Below are 20,153 nucleotides of genomic sequence, written 5' to 3'. Positions count from 1 at the left end.
TGTAGGTTGTACAGAGGGGAATGGGCAGGTTCAAGCTGAGGCCACTTATGTTAGTGGGGACAGAGTTCCTTCCCAGACCCAGTGCAGTGCATCTACGACGAGCGCACAGACAACTGATACACCAGCAACAGATCTCTTTCTCCAGTCTGTCACAGTTATGTAGTGCTATGCAGGGTGATGTAGTTTGTACAGAGGGGAATGGGCAGGTGCGAGCTGAGGCCACTTATGTTAGTGGGGACAGAGTTCCTTCCCAGACCCAGTACAGTGCATCTCCGACGAGCGCACAGACCCTGACACACCGGCGACAGATCCCTTACTCCAGTCACCTGACGTAGTTGGTCAGATGAGCGACATAATTAGACAGCATTTTTGTACATCCTTGCCCGATAACCTTGTCTATTTTGCCTGTTGGTCTTTCTGTTGTCTTCCGTGTGTATGTTGCCTCACTTCTGCATAATTTAAGGGGGGTGTATGTAACGGAGTTGTACACTTAGGTTATTAAATTATGAAGGAAGTGACGCAACGGCGCACAGTTTGGCACTATGTCCCGCCCATAGTTTCCAGAACAATCTCGAGGAGATTCAGGGTGAGTCGCAATTTTCTGTTGGTCTTGATTAACGCGCATTTTCATGACAATATCTTATTTTGTTTCCCCTTTTTTACTGTCTAGTGTTATCTAATTAGTTCCCTTATTCATTCGAGTCCAGATTACTTTTTGTGTCATTATTTACTTCACGTTTTGTCGAGTGGAACTTAGCTTCATAGTGCTTTTCTATTGCGCAGTTAATCACAAGACGAAACCCATGCGACTTCACCCATCCCTTCTGCCATACTGTGTTGCAGGTAATAATTGTTTCATTTCGTTTTTATTGAACAATATTTAGTTTCTTGTGTCGTGTTTCATTTGCCCGTGAGTGTCCGTGGCTGGTTGAACTGTGCGCCAGCCATTACAAGCGCACCGCGTGTTCTGCCGAGTCTCCGCCCATGATGCGTTCAGGGACATCTTGTAAATAACAGTGAACTTGTGTTGTATTCTCTTTTTCTGTAAATAACCACTATACGATCACACGTTGTTAATTCTGTTTTGTTATCTAGAATGTTTTGCATTTGAGAACAATCTCGAGGAGATTCAGGTTAATCACAAGACGAAACCCATGCGACTTCACCCATCCCTTCTGCCATACTGTGTTGCAGAAATAAAAGAAATAAAAAGACACATCCACGCGTCTCGTCTTCATTAATACAGCAGCATCGTGGAGATGAAGACAGTCACTGTTGTGACACCCGTCACACACACTCACAATTTAGTATGTACAATCAGCCTGTCATGCATGTTTGGAATGTGAGAGGAAACCGGAGGACCCGGAGAAAACCCACACAGGCCTGGAAGAACATGCAAACTCCACAAAAGGAGGCCGGAGTTGAGATTGAACCGGTCTCCTTTGCACTGTAAAGTCGACGTGCTAAGCACTCGACCCTAGGGTCGGCATAATGGCACAGCTAACAAATATATAAAGTAAATATAGGCCAGTTAGAAATTGATTCAGAAAGTGATTTTTCAAACTTATCCGAGGAGAATCAGGTGTTTGAAGTTGTCATAATTGACTGCATGCCGCGGAGGTCCACCCCTCAAGTTTGCACATGTTAAATATATAATACCAGCATTTTCTAAACCCACGACATTAAGAGCTGGGGATATAAGCAGTGATTTTTTTAAGCAGCAACTACAGATATATTTGCAGTATACATAAGTCATCGGTGTCGGACTAACACGGTTATTGCATTGTTGAAATGTATCAAATCATGCTAATCACTAATTCTTCTCCTCATTAATTGTTCAATATTTATCATGATTTAAGGCTGTCAAAAGAGTTCCAAACCACAAGAGGCAAAACTTAGTACAAACTCATCTGAAATTAACCTGACCCAACACATGGTCTCTAATACAAATTAGTCGAGGTACCTGGCAGGTTGATGGTCTGGTCTCCAAGAAAGAGACGTCTGGCAATACTTCGGCGGTACCAGGCTCTTGGGAAGGCCAGAATCTCACTCAATCGTCTCATGTCATACTTGAAGGAAGCTGAACCAATATCACAAACAGCTATGGAGAAAATGTAACTATTAAAAATATTGTATGAAAAAAAATATTTCCTCCATAATAAAACGACAAGACAACAACAAATAATTGACTAGTATACTTTTACACTCTGACAATCAAGGTAATTGTCCTAAGTTCTATTCTAAGAGAGATCATAACACACCTGAGATATTGATCAGAGTGGTGTCCATTTTGCCACCTTTACCAGGAATGAAGCTTTCAATGAATGTTGGACCCCCGGTCCGCCTTATCCTTGATAAACTGACTTTAACAAACTCCAAATTTATGCTCAGAGAGTCCTTTCTTCCGGTCACAGATGCTGGCTCCTCATCTACTGTACCTTCAGGACAAATGAATGAAATTACAACAAAATCAGATAACAAGGTTTTTTTTTTCTACTTCGGCACGTCAACAGTAGACACAAAACAGACTAGCGTCTTTCCAATAACTAGCTGACATTTAATTTTTCAGCAGTAGCATAAGCCGGTCCAAAAACCTACAGAAGAGACATTCTCACCCAAAACAGACTTATTGGTAATGTTCTGGTGCTTGTATTGCATCCTAGTTTGCTGCATCTTCTGCTATTCAGTTTGTCGGTTTTAAATTGTATATTGTAATTTGAAGGTGATCGACAACAGAGTCTATTAGTGTTATTGTTACCATTGCCATCATAATCATTACCTAATGGGCTAGGGCCCGGGGGCAGGCCTGTGACAGCAGATTTCTGTTTTCCGGCGCCGTATGGGTGGAACACGTAGAGTGAGAAGTCAGACATGCAGGCAGTGAAGCTGAGACCTGAGGAGTTAGTCTGTCCTCCGGTGAGGTCAGACTGGCTACTGCTGTGGCGGCTTCTACCCAGCGGGCTCCCTAGTAACGGAGATGCTGTAGAAATAATCAGGCTATATTATATGGTCGCAATCAGTAAAGGGGAAAATAAACAGACAGAGGTGCTTTGACTCACACATTTAATTTTATCACAATTAAAATGTTTCACAATAAAATGCAATTTGTTCAAGTCCTAAAAAACAGTTTTTGTTGCATGTCTTTGATAAATAAAAATAGGCCTACATTGAATAAAAACGGAATAAAAAATACTAATGAGAATACAACCAAATACGGTAAACAGATTTATAGTATCGTTGTACTAAGTTCACTAAGTACACTAAGTACTCAGACTCTGACGAAGGTGGAAGTAGTCGCCGAAACATGTCAGGTATTTGAACACCTACACTGTCTGTAAGTAAAGAATCTGCTTAAAATTAGATTTATAGTATATTTGTGTATTGCAGTATGTATTTGTGTTTTGAACGTGTGCCTTGAAGGCACAGGTGTCAAAGTCAATGCCCCGGGGTTAAATCTGGCCTTTTATTTGGCATTTCATTTGGCCCGCAAAAGCAAATCAAACTTGTGAAATCCCATGATCCTAAAGTCTGAACCAAAATTTCAAATTGTCTTATGTAAACCACAATGAAAGTCATTATTCTTTACTTTGGATTTGAAAACTAGTTATTCAACAATTTTTTTGAGTGTTCTGTATGTAATATGTGGAGGAGATGAAACATTCTGATGGTTTCCCTAAATTTATAAGGGACCTCGAGAGGAAACCGGAACTACAATGTGGCCTGCTGATAAAAATTAGTTTGACACCCTTAGTTTTAAAGAACAACGACGTCTCCGGACATGTTGTGTCCATAATTTGTAAAATGGCTTCAAATGACTTCTACTTAGCGTATTTTACAAAGATTCCACCGCATATAGCTATATTTTACGTTTTAAGACCCGCGCTGAATATTCCGGAAGTCTTGTTTTTGAGTTGGTGACGAGTCCTCACCCTACGTCAATGAAGGAACGCCCCTGACCGAAAAAAGGACACATTCCCTCACGTCAATGCATTTTGCTGTACTTGTTTGGTCTGAAAACTTCGTGTTGCACCAAGAAGAGGCAGAAGAGGGCGACAAAGCTCCATGTAAGGAATTAATCAGCCTGTGGAAACGGGCTGATGAATTCCTTACACGGAGCTTTGTCGCCATTTTCTGCCCCTTTTTGGGTGAGACATTTCCCCCCAATGTTGCCTCAAAATGGCACGGAATAAATTCTTTAATCGATTGCAAACATGGATGCTTTCCTCTTCAGAACTACTTGAATCATATTCATAACTGGATGAGTAACAAGAAAGCATATTCTGCGAATCTGAAGCCATTGTTTTAATTCTCCAGCAAGGCAAGACGTCTGTGACATTACGAAAAAGGGGGCGGGACCTTCTGAAACTGGCCACTTCCGGGTTCATTTTATTTTGCAGATTTTGGACACTTTAAGTCATTTTTATTGGTGTTTTGCATTTGACTAAAAATATCATACTGTATGTTTTGGGTATTTTAAATGCTATAGAACGTTTTTCTGATGTCAGTTAGGAAACTAAAAAGTGATGTCGGTTGTCCTTTAAGAGTTATGGTCCACTGAGTGACAGAAGGAGCTGGAGTCAGGTGTGTTTGTGCTTATATGGCATGGAGACTCTCAATGAAAACTCTCAAATGCATCGGTGGGCTCAATGTTTTCATCCACTTTGGTCGAACACAGGTTTCCTCATACTGCAGATTTCGTGTCACAATACAAAGCAAGACAAATTACCAAGCAACGTCTCGTTACTCCCAAAGAAATGAGAGAATGTTGGGGCACTCGTAATTAATGGTATTACTTCACTCAAAATAGAATCTGGTTGGAATGACAGACCTTTGCTGGGAGGTAGTTTGGGCATGTGCTGCCCAGGTGGTGTGGAGGAGGGTGGGTGTGCCCCATCACTGGGATGAGACCCAGTTGGGGTCTCTAATTCTCCACGGTTGGATGAGAAAACCAGGTCTAATGATGGCAGTTTGAGCATACATTCAACTCTTGACATGGGCAGGCAGCTAAAGCGGATCTGAGAAGGCTTCGGACACAAGTGTTGAATATGAAATGAATATATACTCTATTTTTGAATGGTTTTAAATAATGCAATCAATATATATGTAATTTTGTGAATCAGCTTGTACCTGAACTCTGACATAGACGACAACATCAACAGGAAAAGAAGAGTATGCAGACGTCGAAGCAGACACCAGAGAAGTGGCAGATTCCTCAAGTGGATCCACTGTCTCAAACTGACCCATGTCCTCTTCCTGGGCCGCCATAGCTAAAATGAGAGCACAAAGATAAAGAACAAAGATAAAGAACTAATGTCAGTGTGGAATGAGAGCGCAGTGACAAGTGAATGAGTCACAATAAGGAAACACAACCTGCATAGCTTCGTTCCACTGGGGTGATAGGAATGGTTTCCAGTGCTTTCTCCAAAAAATCAAGAAGACAAGGGCTTATAACCATTTCCTCTGGCAGAGTCTGGAGTGCCACCCAGGCATACAGCTTGGCCATTTTCACCCCACTGCTGCTTTTACCTTTGGCTACAGACACACGCTGTGGTTAAATACATTAAGTAAGCAGTTGAAGAAGAAATGCTAACTCAACAGAAGTTGCAGCTTTCTAATATGTGCCCATTTGAATATCAGAGAGCGATGGATGCAACTTGATGGAGGGCAGAATGGCAAGGCACTTGAGTATCAGATGTGCGGGATGGAGGTTAAGCATGCAATTAAGAATGAGAGAACTGTCAGTACCTGATGGGATAGGTGGGAGTGGGGGAGGTAGAAACGAGTTAGTCTGGCTTTGGACAGCATTGGGAGGACCATTATCTTTCATACCATACAGCTTTGATTCTTTGGAGAGTGTGCGTGAAAGTGAGGATCCACGCGAAGCGTTAGGGGATTCAGTCTTCATGGTCTTGGAGTTATAGTGCAACTGGAACAAGGGGACAATGTAGAATAAATATTGCACAAGGAAAAAGGTACTCCAAACAGAGGACATTTTGAATTCATGAGGCAGTCTCACCTTTACGTCCACTCCTGGAATGTAAAAAACGGTGTTCTCAAGGTCATTCGATTTGGTCTGCAGTGAAGAGGGACATTTCTTTCCAGTGAGAAGATGGGTAGTGGATGTGTATGTGGGCTGCAATTTTTTCTTCTTTGGAGGTGACTCCTGGTCTAGACTTCTGAGGCTGCGATCACAGCTCCTACAAAACCCACAGAGAGAAGAGGCTGTTTGATCTACTGCAGTGTTTTTCAAACCCTGTGCCGCGGGACATTTTTCAACATGTATGCCTATGCGGTCGATGGCCTAGAAGTGTAGTAATTATAGTACTATTCACAACTGGTCGGGAGTTGTGAATAGTACTATTCGCGAGGCAACACAACAAAAAGTATCTTTCAATTAGATTTACGTTTACCGGAGATGCAGCGACGCCAATGTTCCCTTTAAAGGACAACTCACACCTCCACCCAAGTTGTGTCCACAATTTGTAAAATCACTTCAAATGACTTCTACTGAGCATATTTTACAAAGATTCCCCCGCATATGTAGCTATATTTTACGTTTTAAGACTCACGCTTAATATTCAAGAAGTCTTGTTTACGAGTTGGTAACGATTCCAGACGTGACGTCACGTCTGGAATGCCCCTGACAGAGAAAGCGACACCCAATGCATTTTGGGTACTTTGTTTGGTCTGAGAACTTTGTGTTGATCCGTGTTGATGGTGAAATTAGAAGGAAAACACATAAATAATGCGATTCTGAATCGTTGTTTGTTACACCAAGACTACTATTTGATACTAGTTGACACAAATTCCCAGCAGACAAATCAGTCCATTTCCAACCGAGCATGGGTGCCATCTTGTGCATTTTCTGGGACGCTACATTGGAATCCTGATGGCTCGAATTGATCCGGAAGGACTTCTTTAATCAATTGCAAACATTTATGCTTTCCTCTTCAGAACTATTTGAATCATATTCATAACTGGATGAGTAACAAGAAAGCATCTACTCCGAATCTCAAGCCATTGTTTTGATTCTAGAGCAAGGCAAGACACCCTTGCGTGACGTAACGAACAAGGGGGCGGGACTTTCTGAAACTCGCCATTTCCAGGATCATTTCTGGTCGCACACTTTCAGTCCACAAGAAATCCTATTTCTCTGTTCCAATTTGTTGTGTAATTCAGTGAGTGACAGATGTCCAGCCAATAACATGATACGATGCAATGACTCTATGCAGCAAATGACGGCTTTGACAGTACTTGCTCCTGTTCTGTGCTCCATAACAATAACAGTGCGGCAGCGATATGTGATGTGAATGCTAACCCCCTATCATTGCAAAACAGCCGGGCAGTGAATGTGATACGTCGACTCCCCACACCAATGTAAGAATGAACCGAAGCTCTTAAGTTGGAATGGCTGTCGGTAGTGCTGTCAGGTAAACCAAAAAAATTGTATAATCAATTAATTGGGGTCTGTAATAAACTGATCTAATTAATTAATGCTTAGTCTCATCTAAAAATTATTGAGAGAACCCCTATTTTCATGTTAAATTCATTACATGATTGAGGAAGATCAAAAAATAAAAGAAAATGTGGCATTAAAACACATTTTATTGTTTGTTTGCTTTTTTCGTAGACTTGGACAAATACAGTCCAAGTCATTTTACTTTCTGCTGTATTTGAAATTAGTCAAAGTCCTACCTGCAACTTTAGTTTCGACCATGAGGGGGAATATCACTGGTTTGTTCGCTTATGAGTGCCCTGTGATTGGCTGGCACCCAGTTTAGGGTGTCCGTCACCTACTGCCCGAAGACAGCTAAGATAAGTCACAAGACCCCCTGTGACTAAAAAAGCCCAACATACTGCCAGCCAATCAACGGCCGCTTCAGGCTGTGACTTATAGTTGTTTCCCCACCCTACACAATTGGAACACTGGAAGCCAACACATCTAAATGGGTAATTAGAAAAAGGCAACCCACCCTACGTCAATGAAGGAACGCCCCTGACCGAAAAAAGGACACATTCCCTCACGTCAATGCATTTTGCTGTACTTGTTTGGTCTGAAAACTTCATGTTGCACCAAGAAGAGGCAGAAGAGGGCGACAAAGCTCCGTGTAAGGAATTAATCAGCCTGTGAAAACGGGCTGATTAATTCCTTATATAATAGAGGCTGAGATTAAAAGAAAAAAAACTGTTTAACACCAAAAATACCACACCAAAATGAATGTAATTAATCTCAATTAACACGGAAATTTAACACCTCTAGCTGTCAGAGCATGTGCAAATATATATTTTCTTTATTGACGAAGAAAGATATGCTCTGCAAAACATGCAGTAAAACAAAAGTTGTAAGCAAAGAATATGGGCTAAATAAAAGCGAAACACTCAGCAGAAAAGTCATTTAAATCATGTTGGAATCGTACATACTGATGACTCAAGATAGGAAAGTGATTGGTCCAATGTTGCGGGAGAGCGCAAATGATCGGGGGCGGGGGGGGGGGGGGGGGTAGTAAATTGAATTCACCAAATATTGAATTGATGTTAATTTGATTTTATTCAATTACACAGATGTATTCAATGTGTTATAATGTCTTAATTTTCAGTGTGAAAAAAGAACACTCCTAGTAATATAACACTGTTTAAAAAAAGAGAAAATTTCCCCCACATTTTTGGATAGTGGTGTGCATAGAAATGTGCGTTGGCTCGAAAAACATTGATCGAATGCATGATAGTTATATTCTTTTTGTGTTTTGAATTTGAATCATAGACAAAACTGTCATGATCTGGTTGGCGACCAAGGGGTGTTGGCCCGCCTGCACCTGCACAGGTGCTGGTTGTCCCGATCAGTGGCGGACTGCCACGTTCGGATTGCCGACCAACGGGTAGCGCTGTCAGCCCTGGCTGCTGCCTCGCAGGTGCTGGTCGTTCCCAATCAGTGACTGTTAAAAGGACTCCCTGCACGACCATTCGGTGTCAGGTCATTGTATGCAGTGTATGCTTTGTATGCTGTGCATGTGTTTGTTCCATCTTGTCAGACTTTTACTCTTGGTCTTTATTTGATACTTTGTATTTTTCTGTTTGAATGACTTTGATGTTTTCGATTTTGTTTCTGTTGACTTTATTTTAATACAACTTCTCAAATACAACCTGCTGCTCCCTCCCGCCTGCTTTTTGTGATCCACAACTGCCATCACCACCTTGCAAACCGTTACAAAAACAAGTGTGTATCTAAAGACCAAGATGCAAGATGTACCTCCTCAATGAAATCTCTTCATGTTCAGGTTGCTGCATACTCTGATGAAGTACACACTTCCCACTGTCTATTTCCACACGGACATCCAGTTCAAAGTCAATGTTTCTTTCTGTCGCTGCACCGCCGAAACTCCGATTAGCAGGTGTGCCCGGCCAACGTTCGCTGAACAATTGACTCACAGCTGAAAAGCCGGATGACTTCCTGTGGGAAGGTTGGCTAAAGGGAAATAGCAAAGAAATGATAAATCGCTACATTATGACTATTCATAAACGTTATATCATTCGCACAATCAGAATGCAAGAGTAAGAGGGGAACAAAAACGAACTCAGACCTTCGATTGCTCAGGGGTCTCTCACGTTCAAATTCATCCTCCTTTTCTGAATCTTCAGAGGAAGACGAAGATAGGTCATCTCGCTGCATGTCATCGTGCTGGAAGGGAATTGTGGGTGAGAGAACAGCAGGTGTGCAAGGAGCACTGAAAACTGAGCTCTTGTCTTCAATTATGGATAAAGAATGAAGATGGTGTTGATCATGAGGATGGGATGGCTCATCATTGGTGACTGACAACAGGTCCATCTCTGACTCCTCAGGAAACTTCACAGAAGATCAGAAAGTCAAACATTCAGTTGGACATAGTTTATGTTGTCACAAAGCACTTGGGGGCATCAGCTTATCAGCTGGGGTGTTGAGTCGATGCCACAACTAGGAAGTGAGACAACCAAGTAGGATTGGGTACCCAAAAATCATGTACAGGTTTTTTTTTTTTTTTTATCTTTGTTATTTAGCAGGCGAATTCCTGGTCTCTTGAAGGCAATGAACTGTTGGATTTAAATTCTGGGCTGTGAATTCAACCAAATTTGTATAGCAATACGTACATAGCTGTATAGTATATGTACCTTAAAGGACAACCGACATCAGTTTTTTGTTTATTAACTGACATCAGAAAAACATTTTATAGCATCTAAAATACCCTAAACATGCAGTATGATATTTTTATTCAAATGCAAAACACCAATAAAAATGACTTAAAGTGTCCAAAATCTGCAAAAAAATTAGCTGCGAATTGGGCATTTTCAGAGAGTCCCGCCCCCAGTCCGTGGCGTCACGCCAAGACGTCTTGCATTGCTTGTGAATCCAAACAATGGCTTCTGATTCGGAGAATATGCTTTTTTGTTACACATCCAGTTATGAATAGGATTCAAATAGTCCTGATGAGCAAAGCATACATGTTTGCAATCGATTAAAGAATTTATTTGGGCCATTTTGAGGCAACATTAGGGGACAATCTCTTACAAAAAAAGAGGCACAAAATGGCGACATCCTGTGGCCACCTCCGTTTCCACAGGCTGACAAATTCTTAAATGGCGCTTGGACCCCCTCTGGCGGCTTTTGGGTGTAACACAAGGTTTTCCAAAAAACAGTACAGCAAAATACATTGACGTGATGGAAGGACAATGCGACGATGCGTCCTTTTCACGGTCAGTGGGTGGTCCTTTCGTGACGTCACGTACGGACTCGTCTTAAAATGTAAAATATAGCTATATGCGGTGGAATCTTATTACAATACACTCAGTAGAAGTCATTTGAAGTGATTTTACAAATTATGGACACAACTTGTCCGGGGACGTCGGTTGTCCTTTAAGTAAGATGGTGCTTATTTTTTCAGAATTTTATTTGAGCAATTCACAAACAGCAGCATGTTTGGCTCCACCATTGTGAAGGCAAGCGACAGTGACACTCAGAGTCGTTGCACGTACCTACTAGGATATAATCAGGATTTATCTTCGTGCAATACATAATTACCACTAAATCATGTCAACAAAAGTATGACTATCCTCATGTAAGACACCAACTGAACCCCAAATGAACTAATAGCAACGTGAACAATCAAAATGAAACTGATAATTGATACCCAATCCTACAAGAGAGCCACACAACAAAGGAGGTAGGGTTCTGATCATTGAGCAAATAAATGCCTCCACGCATAGTAGGCTAGATATTTGATTACTTGTCATAACAACAGACATAGTATTATGTAATTAACCAATTTGATCTGCTCTGGCTACATGGTCCCCCTATCACTAAAAAAACATGAATGAGTGGTTCAACAACCTCACTGTCCAGAGATAACGGGTTAAATTCCAACTCCGGCCTTTCTGTGTGGAGTTTGCATGTTCTCCTGGGCCTGTGTGAGTGTTCTCTGGGTACTCATTCCAAAAACTTTCATGGCAAGCAGATCAAATACTCTAAATTGTCCTTAGGTGTGGGTGTGAGCGTGGATGGCTCATTGGCCGGTAGGCAACTATCATACAAACGCAGGGTATGCAGCACGCCTGCTGTCGGAAGATGGCTGGGATTGGCTCCAGCAGGGTTATACTAAATCAATCATCTTTCTATGTGCACATTTACCAGTGCAAATATTTAATTTTAATTTCATCCCACTCAAGTCCGTATAAAAGTAGAATTTTTGGGTGGAAGTCATAACTCTACCACATACGGAGATGGTCCATTTGTGATGCACCTCAACGATGTGGCGTGTTATTTGAAGTGACCTTCACAAGAAAGCCCCATATTCACGTTATTTCTTTTTGTTTTTTCATCAATTTTTTAACCACTTATTTTGTTGCTACAATTTTACATTTGGAACAAATGGTAAATGAACATAGAGATCTTAATATAAACATTAAAAAAAGTTAATATCTCAAAACAAACCCAGATGGACTTTTTAGCCAAAGCGGGTCACCAAATAACATCTAAAACCAGAACACTACCATCTTGCAACAGTTCTCAGAGATCATGCATTTTCTGACGGATGAAATTTCAGAAACAGTAGAATAAAAATGATGAAGCTGGCATGGCACCACAAATGGAAAAGAGGTGAGACAATGGAAACAAGTAAGAATGGCAAAATGTGATTTGCATTATGTCGTGCAAAAAAACCACAAGGAACTGCCCTTGCGACGTTCAACCAAATTATTTCTGAAATATCTGAAAGTTTTATCACCGTCAATGAAGATGGATAACCTCTTAATTATAAATTGTTTCCAATATCAAGAAAAGATTCCGCTTCCTGGCACAAAACAGAAGGTCCCAGCTAATACCCCAAAACCGTTAAGGAAGAATGGTAGCTTTTGCCTCACACAATCAATCACACTTTTGTCTTTTACTCTGATTCAGGAGGCACCAACATTTTTTGGTCGACAATCTCTCCGTAGATATTTTTTTTAGAATGAGAAAGGAGAAGTATTAGTAGTAGCAGTGGTACATGTGCCATGCAGAATTATTGACATAAATCAGCCACTTGTTTGTTTGTAACAAAACAAGATGACAATATGTTGACTTCAGAATGTCCTTTGTATATTCAGACTTTATTGACCAGCATTTTTAGGAGATTGTCCACATAAGAACATGGACACTTCGCTATCCTGCATACTGACAAAAGAATAGAAATTTTAATTTGATGAATTAATAAATTAAAACAAATAAACCAATCTTTGCATGCTGCATAAATAATTCAAAACTACTGTTATGGATGGCAGGTAATGCATATCCACCGACACTTGTGCTGCTCAAACATAATCCTTCTTAAATCGAGCCTAATTGCCGAAGTCAGTATTTCATCATCTTGTTTGGATTTTAAAAAGTCTAACAGCATTACTGAAGTGATCACGGAGAAAAAGAGGAAACCAAACTATATCATTCAGTCAGGCTTTGCTATTATTCTTTGTAAAAATATATTTTTTGAACGTCTACCTTGAATACACCTCCTGGACTGACAGGCCCAATGGCAGACTCCAAGGCCTGATTATTCATATTTAATTGAACAAACAAAAAAAACAAACCAAATAAATGTACAAAAAAAACATTTCATCCAAATTTGAGAAGAAACATGGGTGAAAATATATCCTTTGACCATATTTGGCCATAACAATATTTATGTTATGTAAAATACATGTAGTATAGTGAAACCTCTACTTATGAAGTTAATTGTTTCTGGAAGAAATTTCTTAACTAAAAAACATTGTAAATAGAGATGTGATTTCCATATAAATGGCCTAATCCATTCAAAGCACAACCTGTTCCCCAATTCAAGCATATAATACATATAAAACAACCGTTTTATCCACACTTGGAAAAATAAGTCATATTTTCCTGTCGAGGCATTAAGGAACTTGAACATTTTGAAGGATTATTTCTGATTATAATTTGTTTAGTTAAGCCTTTGCCATGGTATTTTGATATGTCATGACAATAATGTCATGATGTGCGTCTTCCGCCATGCATAGCCTGTATAACCGTCTGATACGCAGAGTGAACCAAGTTCATTCTTGGAGCCATCTGTTAACCTTGATACACTGCTTACTGGAGACTTTGTGGAGAGAGACTGATAAAAGCCAAGAATTGTTTTGGAAGAGTGCTGCCTCGGTGTCGCGCCTTAGTCTTGATACCGCCCTTCTGATGAAATAAATATGTTGTGTGTCCATGATGTGGACACACTCGTGACCCTGCAGTCATTGTCTGTCAAAAATGTGTCACTGGAATATTTTGCAAATAAACCCTTTGAATGTACTGTTCATCGACTCCAGCCTTTATGTGGATTCCCAAAATCCTCGGATATTAATCATCTGATATTAACAAACACGCGGAGGAAAGAAGGCCACTCTCCTCCAACAATTTCCTATATAGCAACATTCGTAAGTAGAGATACCAGGTACCACTGGACTCACATTAATCTGGTAATGAAGGGTAACATTGACCATGGGTACGTCCCAATGTAATTTATAATCTTTTATGTTAATGCAATACAGCCAGATGAGTGATGCTATTGTATTTTTTGTGCATTTTGCGTTCACAATTTAAAATCAATGAGAACTTTTAAATCAGCAGATATCTGGCAAACCTACAGAATATTACAGGTGGGCAGTATGGACACAACATGACGTTACCGTATCCTGGATGTTGAAAGTGACTCGCGGTCCGACAGAGGACACATCAACGTGGACATCAGGGAAGTCATCCACATCTCCTATTCTAGAACTGAAAGCAACAGAGCAGCATCAAAAGATGATTAGAAAGTTGAACGCATGGCTGCAAATTCACAATACATTGTTTTACATATGAGAACAGGCAAAACCTACCTAGTTCCTACCGTCCTTCCTTCCACCCTCCCTCCCTCACTCCTTCCCTCGTTCGCGCCCTCCTTCCTCCCCCCTGCTTTCTTTCTTGGAAAAAAAGCAGTCTGAAAGTTTCATGCATCATGAAAAGTTGGGTATGCTGAATCTGAATCAGACAGCCCTTAATAGTCCCACAATGGGAAAATTTGCAATCTACAGCAGCAAAATTGAAACGGGTGGGAATGGGGGGAAGAAAATAATTAAAAAAAAGTATTGTATATACAAAAAAGATGGAAGAAAAACTGAAATGTACAAAAATGTTTCAGAAGAAAAGAATTGTACATAGTGCAAAGTTTAAAATATACCGTTTAAAAGCATAGATGTGCCTGTATTACTCTATATACTGTTAGGTGGCTGTGCAATGCACGAGTCCAGTTGCAGTTTTAATTTAATTTATGTATTTAATTTATTATTTTTTAAACCTGTTTATTGAGAAGCCTGACAGCTGTCGGTAGGAACGAAAGTCCACAGTGAGAGTGGGTGAAGCTACAAGTGGTGTTGGCGGTGGGGAGGGGGCGACGGGCGTCTGGTCAAACAGATTGAGGAAGCGGTTTAGTTCATTTGCCCAACCTTTGTCCTTCTCATTCAATGTCACTGGACTTTTGTAGCTTGAGATGGTTTTCAGGCCTCTCCAGACACTAGTGAAATTGTTGGCTTGTAGCTGCGCCTCCATTTTCATTCTGTAGGCCGTTTTCCCCTCTCTGATCTCTCTCTTCAGTTGGAGCTGCCTTCAGCTCTTCTCTGTTACTGAACATAAAGGCCATTTTCTTCTCCTTCAGGAGGGCCTTTATGTGGGGCGCAATTCAAGGTTTGTTTTTGTAGAAACACCGCACAGTCCTGGTATGTCCGATGTTTCTCTCACAAAACTTTATGTAATCCATGATGGTGTCAGTGAGTGAATAAATGTCCTCCCCATGAACTTCAGGGAAGAGCTCCCACTTAGTTGGCTCAAACCTGTCCGGCAGAGCCTCTTCAGCCTCTGTGGACCATCTTCTGACCATGCGGGTCACAGGGTTTGTACACAGATTGGAGTACATCATGTTGTAGTCTGCTCTTCCAAGAGGGGGTCGGGTTTATATACTTCTTTAGCATTGGCATAAAACAAGTCCAAGATGTTATTGTCTCTGGTAGCACAGGTTACATACTGTGTGGTTGTGTTAAATTAATACCGTCTCCTTGTAATCTCATGTCACTCTGATGAAGGCGGACGTACACGCCGAAACATGTCAGGTAATTAAACAACTAATAATGCTACTCTCTGTAATAAAAGAATCCGTAACAAATTACATACTGTGTGGTTGGGAGGGAGGACTGCAGGGAGGCATGATTGAAAGAGATGATGAGCAGGGCGTTGGGGAACTGAGTTTGCAGCCTGTTCATGACAGTTATCAGGGCATTAGACGCTACGCTGCCATTTGCGTCGGGGGAAGTTTACACCGTCGCGTGGCATGTGAGAATTCACATGGAGGGTAATGTGACCTGAGGCTAATGGCTAGCAGCTGAGTGTCCCCAGGTGGAGAGCTTCACTTTGATCGTGATGTGTCCAACGTGGTCAAGCCATCGATTTGTTTTGTATTTGTTTTCTGTGCTGTAGTTTAATTTTGTGGAGACTGAAAATATAGCAAGCACGTGGCAATATGGTAATTACCATTGGGCGGCAATGCTAAATGCTTAAAATACTACATGTCAAGCATTAAGTATGCTTGTATTGTAGTCAAGAGATAAATTGCCTTTCATAGAAGTGAATACTTCATTTACCTTAATATCCTATCATCAAAATCGACAATCCCGATGTGGGCTTGAAAACCTTTATGATCACTCCATCTATTGTCTATAACTGAGGACCCCGTGCAAAAAATATCCAGTGTGGTGTTCTGAACATGTGTCGCTCATCAGTGATTAAGCACATTATTTTCAAGGAATGATGTCTAACATTGGCATAGAATAGATGAATAGACATGTGTTTAATATTGATATTTGCGAATTATGACAAGGTATGACCCTGAATAGTGTCTTCACATAAATGACGAGCATAAATTGGTCATCGTAACAGATATTGATATGACAACATTTTTTATTATGAGGAGAGAAAGAAATTGTTGATTTGAACTCTCGGGCCGATTAGAAGCTAGCGAACTTTGCCATCATCCTGTTCATTTTTTCATGTTCCCGTTCATTCACATACCAATTACACGCTGATTGCTACCATAAAAAAATCAGGTGAACTCTATAGTCCGGAAAAATTATAGTACATCATCTGCTCATGTCTATCCCTCATCCTTTTAATAAAAATGACTGAAGACATGCTTTTTATTACCTCTGTCTGTCCATCCTTTTGAGAGGTGGTCGACCGGCGGCTGCTGAGATGCTTTTGGAACGGTTGTAGCTTGGTTTGTAGCCAAGACCCCACTTATCCTTTAGAGAGGCCGCCTTGAGTGAGGCAAAAAAAAAAGAAAGTTCTGTTAATGTGTGCATAAGACATGCACAATGTCATTTTTGAAAACATTTTCGATCACTCAAGTGAGAGCTGCAGGAAATGTAAAGAGTAAGACAGCTCACCCTCATACTGGAGCGACGCAGCTTTTTCCTGACATCTCTCCTGATGTCATTGACAGCCACAGACTCTAGCTGTTGATAGCGTTGAATTTCTTGGTTGATAGTGCCCTCACTTGCTCCCAATTTTCTGAAAAAAATTATGATAAAAAAATGCAGAAATTCCACAAACTTTTAGTTCACATTAGAAAAGCGCTTCAGTATTTTACTTAAAGGACAACCGACGTCACTTTTTTGTTTTTTAACCGACATCAGAAAAACGTTTGATAGTATCTAAAATACCCAAGACACACAGTAGATTTTTAGTCGTAGACTTAAGTGTCCAAAATCTGCAAAAAATTGAGCCGCGAATTGGGCATTTTCAGAAAGTCCCGCCCCCAGTTCGTGACGTCACGCCAAGACGTCTTGCATTGCTGGAGAATCCAAACAATGGCTTCAGATTAGAAGAATATGCTTTCTTGTTACACACCCAGTTATGAATATGAATCAAATAGTTCTGAAGAGGAAAGCATACATGTTTGCAATTGATTAAAGAATTTATTCCATGCCATTTTGAGGCAACATTGGGGCAACAATGGATCATCAGAAAAGAGGCACAAAATGGCGACCTCCAGTGGCCATCTCTGCTTCCACAGGCTGATAAATTCTTTATATGGAGCTTGGACTCTCTATTCTGGCGGCTTATGGGCTCAACACGGTTCTCAGATCAAACATGTACAGCAAAATACATTGACGTGATGGAAGGACGCTACAATGCGTCTTTTTTACGGTCAGGGGGCGGTCCTTTCATGACGTCACGTACGGACTCATCACCAACTCAAAAACAACACTTCCTGAATATTCAGAGCGAGTCTTAAAACGTAAAATATAGCTATATGCGGTGGAATCTTATTAAAATACGCTCAGTAGAAGTCATTTGAAGCCATTTTACAAATTATGGACACAACTTGTCCAGAGACGTCGGTTGTCCTTTAAGGCTCAGATAAGACGGTGGTACAGTGATTACCAAACGTCTCTTCATACGAAAATTTCAAATTGCGAAAGGGTTCAACAAATATTGTGTCATTACAAATGAAACTTCAAGATACAAAAGGTAAAAATACAGTAGTTTCCTGAATGCAACATACTTCCAGCTGCTCTGCCATTGGCTATTATCTAGCATCATCCTGGGATTGTATTGGCTAAGAGGCAACTTTACAATATCAGTATGTGTGTGGATCGATGTAGCTATTGCTATCCAAAGTCATTATCATTCACCCCTCAAGGTATGAGACTTTCCGATAGTGTTTACGTAAATGTGAATAATCCAGATAAGAGTGTTCGTCAGTCAGTCGACTGATGTAATACTGATGTAATGTGTTGTTTATTAATTTACTTTATTTTAACTATTTTGTTAAGTGCTTTGTTACAGCTTCAGAGATTGTAAAAGTGCTTTATAAATCAGGATGTACTGGATTGTATAGCATGTTTGCCTTGGACATTTTCAAAGGATTGTTAAATGCAGACAAAAGAAAACGTCTTTGGATCAATTTTTCACAAAACTTCAGACAAAACCACTATCGTACTGAGAAAGAACATGGACAAAACAAACGACATCACAGTTAAAAGTTAAAGCATTGTTAGGGTAAGGGTTAGGGCAGGGGTGTCAAAGTCATTTTTTGCCGCGGGCCACATTGTAGTTATGGTTTCCTCTCGAGGGCTGTTATGAATTTGGGGAACCCATTAAAATGTTTAAATCCCTTGAAATATTACATATAGAGCACACAGCAAATTAATGAATAACTCGTTTTCAAATATGAAGTCAAGAATAATGACTTTTATTGTGGTTGACATCCAAAAATATGAAATTTTGGCTCAGATTTTAGCAATCATCATGGAATTTAACATTTGATTTGCTTCCACGGGCCGAAAAAACGACGTGGCGGGCCGGATTTGGCCCGCGGGCCTTGACTTTGACACCTGTGGGTTAGGGTATTCTTTGTTTTATTCATCATGCAGAACTCTCATTTATTGTGCAACAATCTAATCATAATGCATTGTATTATATATTTTGATGCATTTTAATACTTTAGAAAACATTTAGGTCTGAATATGGGCGGTGTAGTGGGGGAGGCTTGGAAGTCGTGCATCTAGGGTCTCATTTTAATAAAATGTTGAAGTAGGAAGCCCGGATAAATACAGATGGTTGTGTCAGGAAGGGCATCTGTCGCAAAAGCATGGCCAAAACAAAAAATGTGAATCAAACCTCTGAAGATAGAGGACACTGATTCGCTGTGGCAACTCCTGAGGGGAAAAGCGTAAAGGAAAAGAAAAAGAAGGATGCCTACTTGAGGTCGTCGATGACTTTGGCCTGTTCATTCAGTTCTCTGATGTCCACCACCCTCTTGTTAAACTTTCGGCCACGTGCGTCAATCAACTGGTTTCCCATGACCATCTGCCTTCTGGGATCAACTGCCTCCTGGTGGGAGAATGGAATGTTAAGACTGATCGTGGTGGCACTTCAACCCACAAAGCCCTTTTAAATCCAAGTCCAGCATGAGTCCAGAAGACACTTTAAAATGTGATTGAGGTGTGTTATTAGTCTTGTTACAACTCAATCAGGGTAGAGTATATTTTATTTTCAATAAAGGTACCGCCACCATCACCACTCCACTCCAATGAAAGAGGGAAAAGTGAACAATGTTTCCCATGATTGTCACACGGATTATTTTAATTTCACCCAGGATTAAATCTTAATAATGAATATCAGTAAATGCAAATGCTAAGCAATGCTTTTTTGAAGAAGTTTTTTTTACATTAATGCCAGTATTTTTGGACTCCAAAACCCTCATTGCTCATCAGTAGGTAGCAGAAAGGTTGGTCATATTGGAAGCACATTTGTGAGCCCAAATAGATTAACGCTTTAGCCAGCTACATACACAGGCCCAGGAGAGAGGTCTTTGAGCCCGGGTACTGTCTGCTCGAAGGAGGGGAGATGGACAGTTTAAGTAGTCTGGTGGGACAGATACACTCTGGGGTCTGGGACTCAGGCCCAGGATGCGGTTTACCAGACGTTTCTTTAACGTCAGCCGTGGGCTGAACTGGTTCTCTGGACTCTGCGGGAACACGGCAGGGTCAGAAGCATGAACAGAATGATGATTTTCTATGGAACGTCTGATAAAGTTCTGCGTGGTTAGTTA

At 40.7% G+C, this 20,153-nt stretch overlaps 1 protein-coding gene across 1 annotated transcript in view; it reads right to left on the bottom strand.

Annotated features, from left to right (window-relative positions):
- Window positions 1-20,153, bottom strand: part of bltp1 (bridge-like lipid transfer protein family member 1) — a 125,408-nt gene that overhangs the window by 14,094 nt on the left and 91,161 nt on the right. Inside the window, exons 65-80 of the mRNA XM_089005233.1 lie at window positions 19,893-20,069; window positions 19,302-19,432; window positions 16,981-17,104; window positions 16,739-16,851; window positions 14,194-14,284; window positions 13,001-13,048; window positions 9,579-9,841; window positions 9,248-9,463; window positions 6,017-6,197; window positions 5,746-5,926; window positions 5,371-5,532; window positions 5,128-5,267; window positions 4,829-5,024; window positions 2,780-2,980; window positions 2,262-2,438; window positions 1,964-2,101 (exon numbers count right to left, since the gene is read on the bottom strand). Of these exons, the coding sequence (XP_088861359.1) occupies window positions 1,964-2,101; window positions 2,262-2,438; window positions 2,780-2,980; window positions 4,829-5,024; window positions 5,128-5,267; window positions 5,371-5,532; window positions 5,746-5,926; window positions 6,017-6,197; window positions 9,248-9,463; window positions 9,579-9,841; window positions 13,001-13,048; window positions 14,194-14,284; window positions 16,739-16,851; window positions 16,981-17,104; window positions 19,302-19,432; window positions 19,893-20,069 (2,539 nt within the window). The remainder of the gene's footprint in view (window positions 1-1,963; window positions 2,102-2,261; window positions 2,439-2,779; window positions 2,981-4,828; window positions 5,025-5,127; window positions 5,268-5,370; window positions 5,533-5,745; window positions 5,927-6,016; window positions 6,198-9,247; window positions 9,464-9,578; window positions 9,842-13,000; window positions 13,049-14,193; window positions 14,285-16,738; window positions 16,852-16,980; window positions 17,105-19,301; window positions 19,433-19,892; window positions 20,070-20,153) is intronic.

Source organism: Hippocampus bargibanti, linkage group LG09 (assembly GCF_051943395.1).
Source record: "Hippocampus bargibanti isolate YZ-2025 linkage group LG09, ASM5194339v1, whole genome shotgun sequence".
In the NCBI taxonomy this organism is placed as follows: Eukaryota; Metazoa; Chordata; class Actinopteri; order Syngnathiformes; family Syngnathidae; genus Hippocampus; species Hippocampus bargibanti.
Note: the sequence above shows the minus strand (reverse complement) of the source record. Positions and strands in the feature narration are given on the sequence as shown.